General features: G+C 47.4%; 1 protein-coding gene across 1 annotated transcript in view; it reads right to left on the reverse strand.

The window, feature by feature from the left end:
• Positions 1 to 1,922: 1,922 nt before the first annotated feature.
• The window catches only part of efna3b (ephrin-A3b), a 56,248-nt gene continuing 39,186 nt past the window's right edge, over positions 1,923 to 18,984 (reverse strand). The window contains exons 3-6 of the mRNA XM_076012826.1: positions 12,364 to 12,656; positions 10,605 to 10,670; positions 9,485 to 9,562; positions 1,923 to 3,614 (exon numbers count right to left, since the gene is read on the reverse strand). Coding sequence (XP_075868941.1) covers positions 3,496 to 3,614; positions 9,485 to 9,562; positions 10,605 to 10,670; positions 12,364 to 12,656 — 556 coding nt within the window. The 3' untranslated portion in view covers positions 1,923 to 3,495. The remainder of the gene's footprint in view (positions 3,615 to 9,484; positions 9,563 to 10,604; positions 10,671 to 12,363; positions 12,657 to 18,984) is intronic.

Consider the following 18,984-nt stretch of genomic DNA (forward strand, 5'->3'; position numbering starts at 1 on the left):
CTCCTAAACAACACGGCGAGCAGAGGCTGGAATATATTTAGAGACGGAGGAGACGAGAGGATGGGTGGAGGGAGGAGGGGGAGAAAGAAAGAGTCAAAGACACATGCTGTTAAAAGTAAGATTTGTAAGCTTATTATTTTTGTTATCATGGTCATCGTTATAACCTCTGTTATAGTTTGTTCAGTTTACAGTTTATTTTCAAGTTCATTTAAAGTCATTCCAGTCGAAGGTAAACATGATTGTAATTGTTGTTTCCAACACTATTAAATGCTTCTTTTGTTTTTTTTTCTTCTCCAGACAACAATCGGTCGCACGCTCGCACACATAAAGACTCGCAGGGGGAAAGAAAGCAGAGACAGAGTGATGCTCGCTCACACACACACACACACACACACACACACACACACATACACACACACACACACACACACACACACACACACACACAATCTCATGCCAAAGCTCCTGCACGCAGACAGAAGAAATTGAACGGAAATCGGCTGTAACGACAGACGTACACACACACACACACACACACACTCACACACACACACACACACACACACGCACACACAACGCACACATTTCTCTTGCTTGTGTGTCTAAATTCTTAAGTGCAACTTCTCGAAGAGTGACCTTTTACTGCACAGCTCTTCAGCCCGCCCACTCCACAGCAGGACCCCCGAGCCACCTACCTGCCCCTCCCCCTCCGCTCCCCTTCCCAGAGGAGCCGCGTATACACCTGAGCTGGATCACAAACTGGCGCCACAAAGCGTTGAGCGGTGCTGCGAAAACCGTTGCGGCTTTGTCGGTACCATTTCCAGTCTATTTCCTGGGTGACGAGGTTATTAGGATGGAACCGGATTAAAAGCATGCAATCCTAAATGAAGTGAGTGTCAAAACCAGGATGGTGAGGTGGGTTTTTTTTTGTTTTTCAGAGGATCTTCCAGTTGCTTCTAGTTCTTATCTGTAAGTGAGTACCTTGCTGAGAATAATGATCCCTTGAAAGAAAAGGAATGAGTTGCAGTATCGTGACCATCTGCAGGACTCAACCGGTGCAGCTGCTACAACATCTCGTACTTTCAAAACATGCTCCGTTGTCAAAAAATAAAAATAAAATTTTAAGGCTCAAGTCCAATTCCAAGTGAAACCTTTCAAAACTTTATCTTTTGCGACCGTCTCTCTCTCCACAGTAATTGCCTGCAGGAAAAATAAACTCAACAATGACGAGTCGAAAGGATCTGAAACCGAAGCTGCACGACTGAAATCAAACTACCAGAGGCACCGCGAGCTCGCAGTGAGATCATCAGCCCAAGGTTACAAACGGCTCCGCCCACCCGCACTTTCAACCCCACCCATCCCTCCTCAAAAAAACAAACAAACAAAAACAAAAAACAGCAATACACCACAGCAAAAATCAACAAATAATAATAGAAAAAAAGAATATATATATTTATATATATATGTAAAAAACAAAACAAAACAAAACAAAAAACCCCACCAACAACAAGGAAACTGAGTTTCAAGTTTGTAAAAATGGTTACGTCACATTCCACCTTGGCAAAATTGTCAAAACATACAGAGTTCTCTGGTCCATGGTGAGACAAGCACTTGAACGTCTCGCGCGCCGGGAGCTGCTGTCGGACGCGCTCGGCTCTTTGTCCACACCTTCGTCATTGTTATCAGCTACTATGGTAAGCCGTGCCCTGCTGGCGCCCATCAGTGGCAGGGTGGGCTGGGCTGGGCTGGGGTGGGCTGGGGTTGGGAGGGGGGCGGGGGGGTAACCATGGTGAATAAGGTGCTAGTTGCTATGGAAACGCTGTTCTGCAGCAGCCGAGCCGGGTTACAGTGGTTTGGGTTTGGACGTGCTGCGTCTTCCCAACAGAGAACTTGTCTGTATTAACTTGTTGCTGTAGTTGAAGTTTCATTTTTTTTTTCATTATTATTATTACTATCATCCTTATTATTATTTATTTTTGTGGATTTTTTTGTACATACCTTACATGAATGTGTGTTTTTTTTTTGTTTTTTTTTAGTAAAGCAGTCTCTCTTTCCATTCTCAGTACATAGATATATATTTTTTATCTCTCTCTTTTCAAAGAAACACTTCAACGGAAAAACGGTAAAACTGTCCAAGTGTGACGAGGCCGTCGTCCCGTCCCGTCCCGTCCCGTCCCGTCCCTCCTGGACTCGGATCCCTTCCTTGGACCCCCCCCCGCCTCCACCGTCCTCCGGCCCTTGGTACTGAAGTATTGCTGAGTGTGTGTTCACGGCTGCCACAGAGCCTCGTTAGAATCGGAGATGGCCACGGGATGAAATCAATACAATAATAATAACAACAACACACAAAAAAAAGAAGTAGCGCAGGAAGTCGTCACTGGTTCTGTGTCAATGGCACAACATCTTCATGAAACCAGAAGTAAATAACAGCGGCGTTTAAATGCTCTGAACCAACCTCCCCCCCCCAACCCAAACCCAAAGCCCATCCCCTCCCCCCACAGTTCCTCCTCCATTAGAAAGACGCTGATGGTGAAGACAGAGTGTGGATGACGACTAAAACACACTGGAGTCCCAGCTTGTGTTGAGCAACTATCAGCTACTTTGCTAAGACTCCTACGCAGGACCGGCTCAGTCTGACCGACGGCAGGTTCCTTCGGGTTTTTTGTCGTCGTCGTTTTTTTCCTCTTCTTTTTTTTCCTTCCCATCCTCGGAGCGGTCCGATCTCGCAGCATCGAGATCGACATCAACGTAAAAAAAGGCATTTTCAGTTCAGTTTTAGCTGATTTTTTTTCTTCTTCTTCGTATCAGTTCATTTGAGTTTAAGTTTAAGTCTCGGTGCAAGAAACTATGGCAACTAGCCCTAAGGCAGTGTTTCAGCCAATCAGAGCTCAGGAAAAGTCCTCAAATCAAATTTTCAGTTGGGTGGATGGATCTGATGCTTTAGCCCCGCCCCCTCCCCTCCCCTCAACTTATCATTAGGACTTTGACCCTCCCCTCCCCCCCCCCGGTTGTATAAATGCTTTGTGCTGTGCATGATTCAACAAGCTCAACTTGTAAAATGTTCAGACATACACACACACACACACACACAGACACGGAGAGACACACACACATACACACACTGAGACACACACACACCTGCATCTGTAAGCAACGGCTGACTGTAATACGTACAGCTCAGTCTGTGTGACACAAAGTGCCTGAGGGTCTTTTCCCAATGAGCAAAAACACACACTCTCTTTGTTACACACACACACACACACACACACACTGACGTATTGTGATGCTAAAAAAAAACCCGCCTTGCTCTTCTTCTCTTTTGTTCTACATGTGGCATCTAAACTCTGAACAGCCCCCCCCCCCCTCCCCAACCCAAAAAAGAAAAAGCCCAAAAAAGCAAAAGCAAAGAAACAGCTCCAACCCTCCACCCACTGCTACCGTACACCCTTCCAAGGCTAGTTGGCATGGTGATGGTGATGCTGGCGATGGCCATTGCTAGGAGATGAGCAGCGCGGCCAGCAGGAGCATCATGACGGTGAGGAGGAGGCGATCCCTGGACGGGCTGCTTCCACTCACGCTCTTCTCCAGCTTGGGTACAAACGGTTTTAATTCATCTGTGTAGAGCAGAGAGGGAGAGAGAGAGAGAGAGAAAGGGAGAGAAGAGAGTTTAATAATGAAGGAAAAATGAACACTGGGAGGGTTATTTTTTCCTTTTTTTTTTTTTTTTATTATTATTAATCGGAGCCCCGGAGAAAGTAAAAGAGATAAACATGCGTGGAAGAAATACGATGCTTCTAATTTCTGCCTTTATCTGCTGACACAGCACAGCTGCTGCTGCTTTGAAAAAATACAAAAAAAACCCTTGTATTTCCTTAATTTGTAGTGAGTTGAGAGTGAAGGATGGTGAAGCAGCAGCAGCAGCAGCAGCAGCAGCAGCAGCAGCAGCATCTGAAGGCCAACACAAGGAGAACCAGGCTGTCCCGCGGCTGGTGTTAAGCAGCTTGAGTTGTCTTTGAGTTTTATTCAGTCATACACACAATAAATTACACATGTTCACAATTTTAACGGTGCCACGCACAAAATAAAACGTGACTGTGAAGGCGCAGGCAGAAGCATGAGCTTATTTTAAGGCGGCTCTACGACAGATCAATCTCCCCTCCAGCAATTTTATGAATACAAATCATCAACACTTGTAGCCCTTAACAACTGCTTCACAGAACATGTTTTACAGCTTCTTTTGCATTTTCTCTTCCTCCTGCGATCTCCTTTTGATGCTTTTTTTTGGCCATTGGTACCTTGAATATAGATACATTTTAAATTACACTTTATGCATTATTTACATCTTTTTATATCATTTATAATCTTTTTAAAATAATATTTTATAATATTTAAATTTCTTATATGTGACTTCATAAAGAGTGGGTCAATAAGTGCACGGTCACAAGTCACATGGCTCATTTTGGTAGTTTGGCTCTGCCGCGCCGACAGCACTGACTCAATTACAAGCATTTATACCTGAACAATCAGCCTCACTGTTTACTCGGGAGGCACCTGGCCGCAGCTTTTCTGATGTCTCGCCGAGGTGCAGAAGACGCAGAAGACCGCGAGACGTGCCCCTGCACGACCTCCGCGCTGGCCGGCAGATGAATGACTCCGCAGAGTCAGACAGAAGACAGAGGCAGCCATTCACGCTGAAGATGTTGCGGGTGTTCCCTTAACGCGCTCACTGTCTGGCTGTCTGAGCCGCGCTCTTAGTGCTTCTGAGAGACCTTCCAGCTGCTGCTGTGAGGCTCAGACGGTGGAGTGATGACTGGCTGGCCTCCTCTGGTCTGCTCCCCCGGCCTCATCTGAGGAGGTGTGTGTACGCGGTGGCCCAGTTTTCAGGGTAAACCAGGGGTGGGCAAACTTTTTGACTCAAGGGGCCACAATGGGTTCTAAAATTTGACAGACAGGGCCGGAGAAGGAGCAGATGGATGGAGTGTCATGGTGACCCACCTCATAGGAGGAAAAAAATGGGATATGTAGAAAATCGTCACAACAGGGGCGACACGGTGCCGTTTGTTCTCCCTGTGTCTGCGTGACAGCTGGGAGAGGCTCCAGCAGACCCCCGTGACCCTGAGTTCAGGAATAAGCGGGTATCGAAAATGCATGGATGGATGGATATAGAAAACGTGATTTAATGTCCTTGAAAATGAAGTAGAAGGGTTAAATTGGGGCAACTGGACTCGTTCTTGCCATCTTGAAGACGTTTGGCCTCTCATCTGAAAGGCTTCTTCAGTTTTCAAAATGAACAAAAGCATTTCAGCAAAATCAATGAGTCTTTGAAGCCTCACGGTATTTAACTCTTCATTGAAATGACTCTTAAAAGAGTGGAAAAATGGAAGAAATACAGCTAGTTGGATAGGATGTGCGAATTGCGAGGTCGGGGATAGCAAACACGAAGGGAGCGGCGGCGAGTGGCCTCGTCGTCGAGCACCAGGCGGCGGTCACACACATGAAATTATCACTGCTTATTTTTTATGTTTATTTTTTTAAATAAGAGCAGGAGACCATGTGACATGCGTCGCGACCTTCAGTCGCACTGCGGAGCCAAACATCAGCCGCTGGGAGGAGGCCAAGCACACTCCTGTTTCTTCTACTACGCCTGGTGTGTGTGTGTGTGTGTGTGTGTGTGTGTGTGTGTGTGTGCGTGCGTGTATGACAATGTGCAGGGAAGGCGAGCAAGGCAGCATCCGCCTGATAATTAGGAAGCTCAGACACCAAGAGGCGTCTATGAAATTGAATGTCTCGCTGACAAGAACGAGGAGATAACCCCGGCTCTGATTGTGTTGACAGTATCTGTATGCGTGACGTGTGTGTGTGTGTGCGCGCGTGTGTGTGTGTGTGTGTGTGTGTGTGTGTGTGTGTGTGTGTGTAGGTGTGTGTGTGTGCGTGTGCCTGCATGTGCGACAACAAGGGTGTGTTTGCACTTGTCAGTGTCCATCAGATACAGTGGCTGCCTCCCGAGCCAAAGTACAAGAAGAAAAATATGTTTGTTTTTTTTACACGTTTGCACGACTTAAGATGTGGTGGCAGTGAGGCTCTGAGAACACTGTCTCCAAGTAGTGCAAGACTAGAGGACTGCAGTCACTTCATGAAGAAGCCAGACGGAGCGACCTGGTACACGGAGTGCATGCAGCGCTGTGCCATTGTGCAATTCGACACACTCAGAACTGACATTAAAATAATTACCTTTAATTTGTGCCCTCAGCGAGGTGTTGTCATCACCTTCCTGGTGGTTATAATTGACGTCTGGTCTACAGGAGAACTTCCGTAGCGTTCTTCGGGTAGTTATGTAACAACTCCATATTTATGTTTATGTCATGTTATGTAACACGATGTCTTCTTTCTGTTTTTATTTTCAATTATTTGATATGAACGCTAATATAGACATATATATGTTTACATATATAAGTACACCATCAGTCAAAAGTTTGGACACACTATCTAATGCAATATTTTGCACCGCAGCCCTTTTAAACAACTTCCGCACATTTCAAACAATATCCAAAACGCACATTCAAATCCGAACTCTGCTCTCCGACGCCAACGCTGCTCTTTAAAGCGCCGTCGCTTAAAGGAGTGGTAAGTGCTGCAATAAACTCCATTAAAGCTTTCTGATTTCGCCCCCACTAATGGCCGGGCCTGATGGCCAGACGCGGTAACCCGAGCCAACAGGGGAGGGCGAATGAGTATCCTCCCACTGAAAGCCGTCAGTAATCACATGGCTGCGCGGGGAGCAGCTCGGCCCCGTTCCATCTGCGCCGTAAATGAGATCTAAATGAAATCTAATGCCAGAGTCTGTATTCAGGAGGGAGCCACCGTTGAGCCGGAGACGCTGATTGAAAGGGGCAGCGCCCAGGAAGTAAACCGTGAACGACGCCAAGGCGCACGCGCGGGGGGGGTGGGGGGGGGTTATGTGTGTGTGTGTGTGTGTATGCGGCGGAGGGTGGGGGGCGGGGTGGGGGGCAATATGGCTTTGGCGGCAAACATTGGATCTTGGTTAAACATTTTTTTTCTTTCCCCCCTCTGTCTCGAACGGGCCGCAAAATGTGCTGACGTGAACTCTGAGCGCCGGTAATTAAAACTGCCAGGTGATGAGACTTTTATCATCTGCAGTCAGGAGAGGTGGGGGAGTGGGAGTGGGGGTGGGACTTTACGGCGTCTCTGTTTTTCGGGCTCCTTCCACAGCTCCCCGCTGACTTCCCGGCTCCGGTCTCACACCTCCGGGGTAGCACCATTAATTTAATTGGCAGCGCGGCACCGCAGGTGTAAATGACTCACCAGTCAGCTGCCGCTGCTCCGCTACTTTGCCAGCCGTTCATTTACACGCTAAAAGGTTCCAATACCATATGCGCTTCAACCCACGCCATTGTTTCCTCGGGAGTTAACCTTTATTTTTCTCGGGGTAATTTCACCCGTTTGCAATATGCTGAAAACTGTCGCATTTGGAGTGAAATTATAATTTGCGATATGACCTACATCACTGTGATAGCAAATATGACTCCCTGTGGGGGGGAGGCGGAGTGTGGGGAGGATTAAAAAGAGGCAAAAACTTCAATTTCACACCTCAGAAGGTGAATAAACTGAATTCCGGTGACTTTCCCCTCTGCTGCATGTCTGCCCCAGCTGTGGGAATTTATTGAGGGGTAAAAAAAAACAAAAAAAAACGGAGGATGCAATTAACGGGCGAGAGGACGAGGACGGCAAGGAGGAATGGAGGAAAGGGGAAAAAAGGTGTAGGAGGAAATGCAGGTATCTCACAAGACCTGCGGCCACTCGCAGCAGCCACTGGTGAGTTCCCTCGTGACAGTTACGGGGAAACTGAGTTCCCTCGTGACAGTTACGGGGAAACGGACTGATTTATTACACAAGAGAATGTACTGCAGCAATGTCAGCGCAAACAAACACACACACACACACACACACACACGCACACACGCACGACCACTTAGATTAACGACAACACGACTGCGTATTTTTACAAGGTAAGCTCGGAAAAAGCAGTGCGAACGAGACGCGACAGATGACGGATCTGCGTGTCTGTCTTTTGTGATGGTTGCAGCTTGTCGGGCCGCGCTGGATGTAGCTGCTGTTTATTGTGGCGGCGCTCCAATGTTGTCACAACACCCGCTGACTTTTAAAATGGCACGATCATGTCACAAATGATCCAAAACCTAATGATTTAGTGCTCGTTTCCCCACCCCGTCCCCCAAGGCCTGAGGGGAGCGGGCGCTAGCTCATTTAGCATGAGTCGTGAAGCCGCTGTTGTAGCGGCAGCGTTTCAAGAGGGAGAACGGTAAGAGAGACGAGAGCATTAGCCCTAAATTTTACAGTTGTAACAGCACCCTAACTAAATTCATGCTGGTCTTTTTGTTCCTTTCTGCTGTTTAAACGAACCGTGAACACAAAAGAGGGAGAATGTCGTTTAGCAGGAATAGCCGTTTGCGAACCCAGATGAACCGTTAACTGTGCTAAAGGTCAAGGAGAAAAAAACAGCTCTTGTCTGTTTAAGGGATCACTTTTGCAAATACTGCTTAAGTGAAAAAAAAAAAGAAAGAAGATAAAAGTGAAGAAGTTTTCCATTTTGATTACATCAAAGAAAATGTAAAGGATATTTATCTTCTGGATGTACTTGCATCACTTATTTCACTTTTTGTTTTGTTTTTTAGCATTGCACAAAGTCAGTGTTACAAAACTATTTACGAGTCCGTCAACAATTCAACACAGGAAACTGCCCTTGACGACCCTGCCGGCTATTCAGACAGCGTCGGATCGGGTGAGAATGCAATATAAAATAGAACGTTACTTATATTTTAAGTTGGTTGATCAAAGCTGATTCCATTCTGACCAAAATAAATTTGACATTAATCCACAATAAATGTATGGGAAAGAAATGCTGAAACTAGCCACCGATGAACACATTTAAAATGATGAATCTGCTGACACACAGGTGAGTCAGTAACTTGAGTTATGAGTTGCAATTCTTAGGAATAAAATAAATGAGTCAAATGAGGGTAAAATGTTTCATCACTGCAAACACAAGTAGGGACAACTGTCTTTTCGTTGAGAGCCATAAACACTCAACCATAGCATCACATTTGTATTATTTTAATGATAATTGGTGATTTTTACAATCAAAAAGCACCAATTACTTTGTTTAATAAATCTGAACAATATTGGCAAGATTACAGCTTCTGGATGAAAATGGGGGACATCTTTTATTTAAAAAAAAAAAACATGAACAAAATGTTTTTTAATGTTCACGTTGAGCAATAAACGACAATAATGATCTGACACGGCTGCAACCTGAAATAAGCCCGCAGATGAGTCAGTGTCTGCACTCAGATGGTCTGGACAGGTGTGTGTGTCATGTGTGCGTGTGTGAATGCGTGCAACTGTGTGTGTGTGTGTGTGTGTGCATCAAGTGTGTTCTGTGACTCACCGATATCATCAAGTTTCAGGTCTGGTCTGAGCGTGTCGGCTCGTTCCGTTGGCTCGGGCCCATCGTCCAAGTCGGAGGCTGAGAGAGCGAGACAGGGAGAGAGTGGGGAGAGAGAATATGAGGGAGGTGGGCAAGCGAGGGGGGAAATCTCTGGGCTGACTCAAAGGATTTTAATTATATCCAATTTAACATCGGGGGAAAAAACGTGCGTGAGAGTGGCAGAGTCGGAGGACGAGAGCAAAATGTGAAGTGACAGGCCAAAACATCACCAGCACAGAGGGAGGGAGCGTGTGTGTGTGTGTGTGTGTGTGTGTGTGTGTGTGCATGTGTGTGTGTGTGTGTGTGTGTGTGCATGTGTGTGTGTGTGTGCGCGTGTGTGTGTGTGTGTGAAAGGCAGCAGATCAAACTGAAGAGAGTCAGTGTGTGAAAAGGGGGAAGAGGGACGATGTAGTTGTGGGGTGAAAGGGAGGAGAGGTTAATACTACAAGGCGGAGGAAGTTAAAAGGACCGGACAGGCCACGGATCAAAGCCAGTGTGTGTGTGTGTGTGTGTGTGTGTGTGTGTGTGTGTGTGTGTGGGTCAAGTGACTGAAGGGAGCCAGAGGAGTGAGGGAGAGAGGTTAATGCTACATATACATAGCCACCCATTGACCGCACACAAGCAATAAATGGATTCTGACAGCAAGCGGGGAAGGAGGGGAGTGGAGGAGGATGGAGAGGATGGAAGGTGGGTGAGGGCCTTCAAAAGCCAGAGCTGTCCTTTCTGCTGCTGCTGCCGCAGACGGAGGGAGCGGGGGTGAGGGTCCGTCTGCGCTGAGTGAAATGCTGCAGGGGAAACTCAGCGGGAGTATTAATAGATTTCTGTTTCAGGCTGGATGTGGATTGTGTACAAAGCCGCTGTGTGTCGGTGTGTGTGTGTGTGTGTGTGTGTGTGTGTGTAAGAGAGAGAGAGGGAGAGTGAGGATTCACAAGGAGCACTGTGACAGCCAGATGTATGCAGGTGCAATCCCCAAAAACAGTTCTAAGCATTACGTGACACACACACACACGCACACACACACACACACACACACACACACACACACACACGCACACACACACACACACAGGGAAAGACTCACCCGTGGAGCAGCAGACGTACACTCGTAGTCTCAGACAGCTCCGGCCGTGATGATGGGTGGGTGTGGCTGCGAACACACACACACACACACACACACACACACACACACACAAACACACAAACACAGTGTTTCGACATCGTTACTTCGTCCACACACATTAAGCTCGCACCTGTTAATGGCGTGATCTCCCTAAAATCAGACAGCATTGTCTCTGACAGCGACTATTGCTCATTACTGTGAGTAACAGTCAGACAGGAAGGTGGCGCATTTATCACATTTAATATCTGCACTCAAATAACGTTGAGAATTTGCATTTTTCTTTTTTTTCAAGTGGAAAAAAATACTGATTAAACCACGTGAGGCTTTAGTCATTTCAACGAATACAGGAGATTGTACTGCACCCCACGTCCCACTAAAAAAAAAGAAAAGTTGATAGTTGCGACCTTCCAAGGGAGAAAAGGGTTTGAAACATGTGAGATAAATGTACAAGTTAAAAAGAATTTATTTGTGAGTGGAGGTGCATCAAGCTGGCTAGAAACCCACTGCGACCCATTCAGGGCACATTTGAACAGAAACAGAAAATCAAATTAAAAAATGTTCAGATTTTTTTTTTCAATCAGTTGCCTTCACTGAAAACACAAATGTTGTTTTTTTTCTTTGCTGATAATAACAATTTCTATTCACATAAATAAGCAGCCACCGCATGGAACTGCTCAGGGCTCTTAGCCTGACAGCACAGCTGTGACAGGAGAGACCAGAAGCTTGCATTATGCTTTCTTACCAACAGGTGCCACTAAATCCTTCACACTGGGACTTAGAAAGGGAAATATTACTATTCTGTATTCACATTTCTTTCAATTTCTTTTCAACACAAATATTTCCAGGATTGTTTCGAGTCCTCAAGACAAAATAATAAAATAAAGTTAATACAAATTTAATGTCCTTGCAAAAAATACATTAAATCCGTGTTTACGGTCATAATTTATGATCGAACAAGGTGAAATCATTTTGTGTCTGGAAACGCAAAACTTAATTTAAAATGATTTACATATTATTTTTTTCCCCATACCACAGGATGCTGTGGCATATGTTTCCAGAGGGACATTATCCAGTGGTTAACACAACATAGCTGCATCCGATAAAGTGACCTCAACCTTTAAAGTCACGGCCGCAATATTGCTAAAGACTGAAACAGAGTTCAAACCTCCATGAATGCTGGCAGCTGCTACGTCTATAAAAAACACACACGCACTCCCGCGCTGCAACTCTTTATCATTTAAGGTTCAACTTGTGCAAAAATAATCGTGCAGTAATTTTTTGCCCGATTTTTGTCCGAGCAGAAGCAGACATCTGCGGCTGAGCGATGCCTCTTAAACGAGCGCCGCGCTTGATTATGCAGCCGGCTAATGCGCCACGCATCCATCCACGGCCTGAAAAATTTGTTTTGAAATTGTTTAATGCTGAAATAAAAGTTGATGATTTATACAGTGTCGCGCCGGCACGGGGGCCGCCGCGAGCTAATTTGATTAGCTATCAACAAAATGGATGAGGCCGCTCGGCTGCGGCCTGATGGGACGAGGCGCGAGGCGGCGCTTTGTTATCCCGAAATTACCTGAGATTGAACTAATCATAAAATCCATTTTGCGATGAAGAGAAGTGCGTGATGAATCTCGGGGGGGTTGGAGGGTGGGAGTTTTTCCGTCTGCCTCTCAACCTCCCCGCAGGAATTAACAATAAAAGGGAAGAAAACAGCACTCACAGATGTAGTAGTACTCCTGGCCGACGTGGAACTCGTAGCCCAGCGAGAAGGCGCTGTAGCGCTGGAACTTCTCGGAGAACTTGATGGGCGCGTGGGGGGCGTGCGGCCGGTTGCACTCCCAGCGCTTGAAGCCCTGCTGGGGCTCGCAGTTCCTGTAGCCGCGGTAGCTGACCATGTAGAGGACGTACTGCTCGCCGGTGCCCACCATGCGCGTGCTGTCGTTGTAGTGGGGGCAGTAGATGTCCAGGTAGTCGTTGACGTTCACCTGCATGGTGTAGCCCTCCCTGCGCAGGCTGCACACACAGACACACACACACACAGAGGGACACAGAGGAGGGAAATGTTAAGAAAGTGGCAACGGGCACAAAAAGTCACAATTATGTTTCGCGTTTTCTCCATGTTCGGCGGCGGTTTGCCGTGAATTTACATTACAGAAGCATCAAGTTGGTAATAACCAATCACGGCACGCCTTGTGTTCCTTTGTCCTTAACAAAGGAACACAAGATAAATGGATGAAACGCACTTTATTGACGCTTGTTCAATAGTGACTATTAACCCTAATGGCAAGAAAAGAGAAATCGTGAGAGGGGATTTATTGAGTGACTAACGATGGAAAGCAGGTGTGTGCGTGTGTGTGTGTGTGTGTGTGTGTGCGTGTATTATTGTCAGGGAATGTGGAAGGCCGGCTCCTCGGTGAGCACCCAGGGGCCCCGTGGCCACGGCTCCTTCTCCCGGTGTCAGCGCGCCGCCGTCCCCTAACCCCAGTGCTCGTACATCAACGACGGGGGCGCGGCGTTACGCTCACGTCAGCCCGTCAAACGTCCCGGCCGGCCCCTTCTCCCCCCTCGCCCCCCTCCCTCCGCCAAAACCCCACCCGCCCCACAGCTCATATATCAGCGTCAAGCCTAAAAAAAGACTTAGCCTGACAAGAAGATAAGGTCTGATTCTGTGTTGAGGGCGTGTGTGTGTGTGTGTGTGAGAGAGAGAGAGAGAGAGAGAGAGAGAGAGGGGGAGAGAGAGAGAGAGAGAGAGAGAGAGAGAGAGAGAGAGAGAGAGAGTCTAAGTGAAATAGATTCTTTCCTGACATCCAAAGGCCCTCTTTTTTCCCTCCTCATCACAGACACCCGCTCCATTTCTGTGTGACAGAGACAGGCTGCAGTAGTAAATCATACACACGTCAATGAGCCTGCGCGCGCGCGGACACACACACACACTCACGCGCTCGCTTGTAAAAAAAAAAAAAAAAAAAAGTAGAAAAAAAAGCAAGCGGTTACGCATCGAAACCACAAGGGGGCAGCAGCGTGTCGTCTCCCAAAAGTCTGCGCTGCCTCCGTCTTCCTCTCCCTCCCTTTTCTTGTGCTTTTTTTTCCTCGCCAGTTCTAGGTCAAGTCACCGGGGAGATTATTATTCAATTATTAAATGGAGATCGAAAAAACGCCGCTCGCTCCCCGTGTCTGCCCCCCCACCCACCACCCTCTTCATCTTGTCTCACCGCCACCACCTCTCCAAAAAGCCCCCCACAGCCCGACCCCGACGTGTGTCTGTGTGATGTGACCAAGGGGGGGGATGGATTGCTCAACATCAGCCTCTCCTCCTCCTCCTCCACCTCCCCCACCAATGATGTCGCTCATTACATCATTCCTGTAGTTGAGATTTAGGTTGTAGTTTTTTTTTTAGTATCATTATTATTATTATTAGTGAGCCTGTGATAGGAGGGGGGACATGCTTCAGGGGAACTATATCTATTTTACTGGATTCAGAAAAACACTGTGTGTGTGAGAGAAAACACGTACACAGATCTCACACACACACACACACACACACACACACACGCGCGCGCGTCATGCCTCACCGTAATCTTCCCAAAACTTGCACAGTGATACTTGGGTTGGGGCTGCTTGGTGATTACAAGGAAATTCATTGGAAGGAAGAATTAAAATAAAAAAAGCTAGCAAAAACAGCCTTGCATGGCTGTTGCAGTAGAAGAGGGGATATTTTGAGGGGGCTTAAGAAATGGATTAAAGGTATTAGAGGTATGAATTTTAATCGCACAATAAAACTGTTTCATGCGACCAGCAAAAAGTGCTCACCGCTGAAATAAATAAGGGACGGGGTTTCCGTTGGGTGAAAAGCTTCTCTAATGCGGCGTTACAACGAGAGGCGGCCGCAAAACATGCACGCACTTGTAGATCCAGTCCACTTGGATTGATTTGCACGGTTCATGCAATCAAATGTAAAAATGAAATAAATAACCTGACGCATGCATGTTGCTGGAAAACCATCTGCGCTCGAGTATGAGGCAAAAGGTGCATTTGCACCTAATCTGATCCTGCGGTGAAATCAGGCAGAGTAATAATGTAATTAACTTAACGGGACATTAACATAACAGGGCTCCAGCAGCTTGCTGGGTTGCACTGGTGTCAAATCAGCGGGACGCGTGATTGGCAGCGGCAGTGTGATGCAAAACGCGCCCCCCCCACCCCCCCCACACACACACACTACCCTGTGATTGATTCGTAAGGAACGCTGGACATTTTATTTTCTTTCTTTTTTTTTGTTTTAGACTGAAAGGTGAAGCAAGACAAAGAAATAAAAGATGCACTTTTCTCATTTATGAGGAGTCTTGACAGGTCATATTGTTTGTACGAGACTTTTAATGTGTCAAGATCTTGATCCCTCGTTGGGCTTCAGAGAGGAAAGAAAATGAAGGAGGGCAGGAAGATTATTGGCACTGTTAAGAAAAACAACAAACCGTTTCACATCTCGAAATGTTCCGCCTGCTTGCCCAGACCTTTCATTCCACCTGAGTTCACTGGAGTTTATTGGGAAGTAGAGCTCTCTGAGCCTTAGACCCCTCCCTGTGCCCGTCTTTCCCCCTTTCTAATTTCCCCTCTCCTTTAATATCCTAATATCCGGCAGAGCGACAGGTGGGGAGCAGGACATTTTACTTTCCAAAGACAAATTTGAGGAAGGTTGGCGATTAGAATAAGAGCGAGACAGGGAAAGAAGCCCTCAACAACACCGGCGGGTGGGACGGTGTGTCGGGAGGCTGAGGGGGAAGATTTATAGGACGGGGGGGCCGAGGAGTGGCCGGGGTTAAAAGCTGCAGAGTGCCGACACCGGGGAGCCGGCGGGGCCGAAGCAGGAGGGAACGAGCGGAGGAGCAACAGCTAAGAGCAAGATCAAAGTGTGCCTGGATCAATGTCACCGCTGTAAAATCACATCAGAGGCTGTGGAGGGGGAGACAGAGGGGTTGGGTGGGTGAGGAGAGGGTATGTTGCCTATATAAAACAGCGGTCAGCAACATAATGCCACACAGTTACCTGCCTCCATCCCTCCATCCCTCCCTCCCTCCCTCCTTCAGCAGCGTACATCCATAAAACCCTCTGACAGCGAGAGCAGTCGCTGCTCCCTGGAACAAGAGGTCGCTCCCGTCTGATGCTAACATTGCAGGGTGGGGGCATGGTGGGGGTTGGGGGTGCTTTTTTTCTGTCTGTCTCACTCAGAGCAGTCGAGGCCCTGTGGAGGTAACCTGAAGTAGCATTGCTGTATCGGCTCATGAACGGTCATTTAGCGAGCAGGTTGTAAGGAAAGAGGGCGAACCTCCAATACGTCAGCAAATGCGTTACCGTGTTCTATTTTATTTTACTTTATGATTTTTTTTTTAGCATCTTGATTTCATCCAGTCTGCTCCCTACACCTTTCTCTCATTCTGAATGACTTTAAATGTTCATTTAATGGTATTTAAGACTAGAAAACGCATCGCCATCAGTTATCTCTGCGATTACTTTTTGTTTCGTTTTTTATTCCCAGACCTGTTTCTGCCAAAATATTTTCGACTCGACACTGTGAACAGCGGGGTGTAGTCAAATGAATGGATGGCTGAATCGCATTAAGCCGCGTCACTTTCAGGGGTTGCTGATGTTGTTCACGCTGGCTCACTGTCAGCGTGTGAGGTGCTCTGCTGGGAAACGGTGACACCTGTGATGGGTTTTTTTTTTTTTCTTGAACATCTTTAAAATGCTATTTTGGAGCAATTATTTTTGCTTTATTTTGATGTTTTTCCCTTTAGTGTTAGATTAGTTAGATTTTCAATAGAAAAAATGTTTATGTGCCTGCCAGGATGAAAGCATGTCTTACTTACTACTTACAGTTATCACACTTATTACTATGTCAGTACTGAGGTCATTCATGAGTGACTGCATTTTTTGGGGGGGATAGGTTACCTTCTGTAACCACACCTCATCAAACTATTTCAACTTATGTATTTCCTGCATGGTGTGAGTTCTTCTCTCAACCAAAGATTGGACTTTAAAATGCAAACTTATGGCATGGACTACACGGACAGGCAACAGGGCTTATTTCAGGTCATGTCTCTATACCTTCTTAATCTACATTATGGAATAGGTGGCTGATGCAGGCGGTTGAAAGTTAAAGTGCGCGAGCGTCAGCAACCTGCAATCCTTTTTTGAAAGGGGGCGCACGCCGGGATAAACGGAGGCCAAAGAAATCAGACGCCGCTGATGGGCACAAGGTTGGTCCGGATTTTTTAAAAACTCGCCCAACGCTGTTGCAAATGATTGCCAATCAGGACTTAAAAGCCACTCAGGCCTCCCCCGAGGTCACAATCCCTAAACCCCACTCTGCCGTGCGTGGAGACGCCGACATTGTTGCAGCGGGACTCCAATCAGCCGCCAGAGACGGAGATGTAATTGAACGGCGACTCCCGGAGATGTTGCCCATCAATGAGGCCCTAATCAAAGACAGAGGTCCCTCTTGCTGCATCCTCCTCCTCCTCCTCTGTGTCCTCCTTCTCCTCCTCTCCTCCTCCTTTCCGCGTCGCTCCTTCCTTCCTCTTTAATTTCGCCTTTTTCCCCGCGAGACGAAAAATGCAGACGGCTGCGTTCCAGGCCGGCGTCCTGTGTATGCAGCCCCTCACCACCACCACCACCGCCACCACCACCACACACCACCCACCCCCGGATCAATACACTCCGACTTTGGGAGGTATTGGCATGTGTTCCGCTCGGTGAGAATGCCATCTTTCTTCCCTCACGCCTCCTGTCTGCTTTTATTATTTTCCTATAATTCTCTCCATCTTCCCGAACAGATTAGGAGGCGCGCACGCATCTTTCAGCCTAGTGCCTGAAGGTGTGTGGGAGCGTGTGTGTGTGTGTGTGTGTTGTGTGCATTGCGTGTGTGCGTGTCTTATAGGGCAAAATGGTTTAGTAGGTCCTAAATTCAGCTCAGTGAAATCAATAGCTGTCTAAAGTGTGTCCAACAGACTGGAATATGCTGCTTTCTCTCAAGGCCGCTAAGCACCACACACACACACACACACACACACACACACACACACACACACACACACACACACACACACACACACACACACACACACACACACACACACGTTGACACATTTACACACACACATACACACAGGCACACAAGCAGCGCTGCCCTGCAGAGCGATGGTTCATCATTGGTGATTGATCAAAGTTTAACAGCTAACAGGGTCGCTCGCCCGACAGCGTCGACACAATCCTATAACACAGGCACCCTCCTCCTCCTCCTCCTCTTTCTCCCTCCTTCATCTTCCTCCTTCTTTTTCTTTCCCGTTTCTGTCCCACTTCTTTCCCCCACGCTGGTGGATATCGACTGTATGGCGTGAGAACGTTCTGGCGGAACCTTAATGGCAGCTATTACGAGGCCTTTGAACCGAGCCGCCCGGCACCTCACACGGGGCAACATTCCACACGCACGACGCACGCCGATCCATTACGCACACAAGGAACATATTCTCCATATTCCCCTCAGCAATCAATCATTCCCGTTCTGTTTTTTTTTCCCCCCCTCTGTTCCGAGCCAAGGCCCTGCGACACATACGGATGATTTGCGAGAGAATCGAACCGATAGACGGCAGAGGCCCCCCCGAGAAGCCCAAAAAAACACGCGCTGAACGAGAAGGCCAAAGTGAAAGGGGGGAACGAGCGGAGATCAAAGGAGGTGGGCGCTGATGAAAGACGAGCTCGGGAAGGAAGGAGCGAGGACGGAAGACTTCGATAAAGAAAAATGTTGTTTGACTCGTAAATAAAGACGGCCACTCGAGGCCTTTGGCTTAAATTGCACGCTCATCGATTATGTTTTCTACTTTAATTCATCCCAACCAATGTTACAACCGCACACACCCAAGCACACACACACACACACACACACACACACACACACACGCGCCGCCAGCCTATTTTACACTCCAAAGGGTTTTCTTCTTCACTCGATCCCTCAAAGCGCCAAGTGCCATCGCCACCTACCTGCCAATACAAGCCAATCTCTCGCTCTTATTCTAACATTTTGCTCCCATCAATCCTTCGCCAGGCCGCTCCATCCCTGCGCCTTCCACTACATCTCCCGCTGTCTCTGCTCCAAAAGCCCTTACATGAGCAATAGTGATCCCATCAGGGCCCCGGACCAGCATAGGTGAGCGCAGCGCGCGCACACACGCACGCACACACACACACACACACACACACAGACACAGAGCAGAGAGGGAGTGTATGTTCCCTAAGCTCTGCCATGATTGATAGTGATCCTGTCTGATGGCTGTGTATAGACTCAGCA

The sequence above is a fragment of the Nelusetta ayraudi genome, unplaced genomic scaffold, assembly GCF_046127955.1.
Source record: "Nelusetta ayraudi isolate G7.1 ecotype Tasmania unplaced genomic scaffold, CSIRO-AGI_Nayr_v1 ptg000136l, whole genome shotgun sequence".
In the NCBI taxonomy this organism is placed as follows: Eukaryota; Metazoa; Chordata; class Actinopteri; order Tetraodontiformes; family Monacanthidae; genus Nelusetta; species Nelusetta ayraudi.